We start from the raw sequence: 3,960 nt of genomic DNA on the forward strand, positions 1-3,960 counted from the left end.
GGGCGATCCATTAATTACGTAAGACAATTTTCGCGATTTTTAAACCCCCCCTCCCCCCATGGTAAGTTTTTTTGTATGAAAATAAAAAATAAATTGTATGACGCGTAAGAAATCTGAAAGCCACCCCACCCCCTCCCCCCGTAAACCCTTACGTAATTAATGGACAGCCCCATACTCGCTTGCGTTACATGTAGAACAAGCGTGCACTGAAACAAGCGTTGCAGCCATGAGAACCATGAACGTGTTTTAAATTTACTATTCCAACCACAATTGAGCTATCATGAACGCTTTTTATTTGCGTTTTGTTCCCTCTCAATCCTACCGCGTCGATAGCCGAGCGGCTAGCGTTCGCGCTTGACAATCGCCAGATCCTCGGTTCGATTCTGGTCTGCTGCAAGTTTTTAACCATGATATAGTAATTTTTACTTTACAAAATGGTGCCATGGTTAAATTGAATTCTAAATAAATGCGAATTTAGTCTGCACAAATCAAGTAGCGTTCACGCTAAACTTCATCCGCTCAGAAATGAGTGCCGAGTACACAAAATCGGCCTCTCTTCATGCAGCACAGATTCTGTGCAAAGGGGGCTGTACACAGTTTTGTGCAAACGGTGGTAAACAAACCGAATGAGTGAAATGTGCACAGAGGAGGAACGCTTGGAATGCGGAATTCGCTTCCATGTTTGTTTTGCTTCTGAAAACATTGAAAAAACATTCCGATTTTAAAGTTTTTCAGAGATTTTTTCATTCGAATAGCCGAAGCGGAAGCAAATGGGGGAAAAACTTTCTCATTTGCGACCATCTTCCGGCTTTTCGCTGGAAACAATCCCTGAAAACTCCCCATCTTACCAACGGCCAACTGTTTGCTGCCGCGCGGGAGATGACTGACAGTTCCATTTCCATCGATCCACGCACAGCCAACGGCCAACACATCGGTTACACATAGAGTTACTGTGCACATGCTGTAGCCTTAGGTGCAGGAGCCTCATTGCTTGCGAGCGCACGGGAGCGCTGTACATTGTGAGATCTTTTTTGGTGCGCCTCATTTTTCTTGAAATGTGTCTCACTGCGGTCTCATGCGCTCCGTCACATGTGCTGTTTAAAATTCAGCGCAATAATTGAAGTGATTACAAAAGTTTTCAATGGGGTTCGAAATTGAAACTCTTGGATCGCGAGTCTTCAATCATATCATGTAGACCATCTAGACACCTGTATAATGAAGCGAAAATAGTTGTAGAGGCTCTTCGTTACTAAGCAGTTGTTTCACAACTTGGATACCGATGGTGAGCCGTAGCGCCGAACAGCGCATGAGACGAGTCTCCCCGGGAGCACATCACCTAGCGCGCGCTTTTAGAATTTTCGTGAGCCTCCAGCAAGCGCAGCACACTAGGATTCTGATGAGCTGAGAGACGATTTGGTTGGAGGCTCGTCAGTACATTTATGTGCTCCTGAGAAATATGTAACCCTAGTTACACATAGCATGAGTGCGACTTACACAGAATTTTCACTCAGCCAGAGAGTCCTGCATTGTTTGCCTCATTCTGTGTATTTTTAACACATGCGCTGCGTTGAGTAGGCTTAGCGTGTATGCTTCACGCTGTGCGCGAGCAAAAAAATAGTTCTCAGATCGTGCGTCGCACGAAAATGCCTATTAAATTTTCATTTAATTTTCAAAGCAAAATTTTGACAACTATTTTGATGAATGTAAATTATTTAGCAAACTATTGATAATAGTGATACTTGTAAAGGGCTTTATTTTGTTAGATGAAGGAATTATTAAATTGTCATTGATAAGTTATACATATTGTTGGCGGTCAGGATGAACGAGATGCCATCTGTGCAGTGCACATGTTGCACATGCGGACGCGACGCCTCTGATATATATAAAAAATGCTCTAGATCGGTCAAATAACGAATTACAGAAACTTTTTTGTCAAGGTTGCTTGATATTGAATGGTCAACTAACATTGCTAGAGTATGTATACTATAATTCCTACATGTATGTAGATTAGCTATTGCATTTCTATGAAGAAAACAATCAACTCTACAGAACACAACTTTTTGTATTAAGTTTTATTCTAAGGATCTGGGTGCATCTTCCCGCTATAATCTGCTTGCTTGACCATTGTGACTGTAAGATATCGTTTCCTATTTTTGCAATAGATTTTTTTTCTCCTACTAAGATAGCAATAAGATGATCCCAAAATTTGAAATAAGCTTCTATTTCAAAATAAACTAAATATAATTACTTTAAGTAGCTGTTGTAGGTAAGATATTCATCAAATATTTATTTTCTGAAAAATTTCATGACACAAACTTAGAACTAGAGCTCTCACTTAGCCTTCCACCAAACAAAGCGTAGTGATTAAACAAAAACCATTGACCCACAAACGTGAATAAATGCCTTTAATTACAACTATAACTGCAGTAAGATTCATTTATGCTGAATTCCTTGACTCGGTTTGCAGATTTGAGCACTCCCGTCGAACACCATTCCCTTGGCACAAACCTTCGTCCGCGACTGCAGCACAAATCCAACGTAGTAGCACTCGAAGTACCTCGAACGATCCTGACTATCGGCGAATTTGCCTTCCGACCTACATTTGAACTGACACTTTTGCCCGTCGAACTCGGATCCATCACTGCATTTGAACAGTGCCACTTCTTCCACTCCAGCTTCCGTCTGATAGCAGTAACCGTAATACTGCTTGTTGTTGTCGTAATACACCCACACCCCATTGCTTTTGGAGCAATCCAGTTTCTTACACTCTTGCGAGAAGATCTGTCTCTTGCAGCTTCGGCTGACCATGTCGTACACGTACCCCGGCATGCAATCGTATTTGAAAGCTTTCAGATCCAAGTCGCACAAGTAGTAGTAGTGGCAGTTGTTTGGATCTGTGGAACAAAATCCCCATTAGATAACTCAATTCGTCATCGACCTGCCCCAACTCACCCGGAAAGTATCCCTCCGATGAACACTGGAAGTCACTGCGGCAGTCCTCTCGATCCTCGTCCGGCTTTGCTGAGCAGTGTCCACCGAAACCATCGGAGTTCACACAATAGGGAGCATCCCGTGGACAGTCTCTAGCCGGGAGCACCTTCCCTCGCAAGCATACCGAAATCTTGTTGCAATCCATGCATATCGCTCCGCTTCCCACAGAAGGACACCTGGGATCCCATTCCGTACCGCTTCCCGGTTTATCCGTTTCCCATTCACCGTTGTCGGCCGGAGACTCGTCTTCCGTGGGGTTCTGCTTTGCAATCGAAACATACGAAGAAAGTGATGTAATTCTGGACGCACCGACGAAGGCTGATAGCGCCAGGGTCAGCAGAACAGTTCTTGTTGCGGTCATCATGGTACTTCACTGATAAGGTTTCTGCGGGACACTGTCGGTTTCGGGTTGCTCGGATGCGAATCTTATACTTTTGAGGCATCGAGGTCACCATGTGAGTCATTCCGATACGCGCCCAGGGGTGCTCTTTCAATTGATGAAAGGAATTGTTTCAATCGATAAATCGAACAGACTTAGGACCACCGAATTCAACCTAGTCTCCGTAGGAACTGCGTTCAAGAAGAAGTGCAGCAACTGTGAATTTGCACTTTTGGGGAAAACATCGTATTTGGTGGTTTTCCGACAGGTTGATTGGTCATTGATAAGAAACACAACGCAGAATGTGATACAATTAGATATCAACAATGTTCGTACAAGTGGCGTTAATGGAAAAGAACAACGATTCAGAGCTGATATGAGCGACATATCATGTGAGAAACATGGGCATACAATATCAGATTCTGACATTAAAACCCTACTGAGACAGAGTCTGCTGCTTAGCGAAGTATTTCAAGCTCACTATTCCGTACTGCACACTAAATTTAATAAATTTAACATTTTTAGAATTAATTTAACCTGGAATTGACCCATTGACATACTGCATTTGTTTAGTTTCATAGGGGAAGTGG

General features: G+C 43.0%; 1 protein-coding gene across 1 annotated transcript; it reads right to left on the reverse strand.

Annotated features, from left to right (window-relative positions):
- Nucleotides 1-2,244: 2,244 nt before the first annotated feature.
- Nucleotides 2,245-3,408, reverse strand: LOC5576627. Its single transcript, XM_001662732.2, has 2 exons — nt 2,953-3,408; nt 2,245-2,894 (listed from the first exon to the last, which is right to left on the reverse strand). Exons 1-2 carry the CDS (start codon nt 3,353-3,355, stop codon nt 2,434-2,436), a joined length of 864 nt encoding a protein of 287 aa, XP_001662782.1. The 5' UTR covers nt 3,356-3,408; the 3' UTR covers nt 2,245-2,433.
- Between the last annotated feature and the right edge of the window lie 552 nt (nt 3,409-3,960).

The sequence above is a fragment of the Aedes aegypti genome, chromosome 3, assembly GCF_002204515.2.
Source record: "Aedes aegypti strain LVP_AGWG chromosome 3, AaegL5.0 Primary Assembly, whole genome shotgun sequence".
NCBI lineage: Eukaryota > Metazoa > Arthropoda > Insecta > Diptera > Culicidae > Aedes > Aedes aegypti.

Bases quoted from the DNA above. Each gene is read 5' to 3' on its own strand.
- LOC5576627 (XM_001662732.2), bottom strand. From the start codon at position 3,355: ATGATGACCGCAACAAGAACTGTTCTGCTGACCCTGGCGCTATCAGCC. The intron at 2,895-2,952 runs GTGAGTTGGGGC...TTTGTTCCACAG, and splicing joins ATCGGAGGGATACTTTCCGG to ATCCAAACAACTGCCACTAC.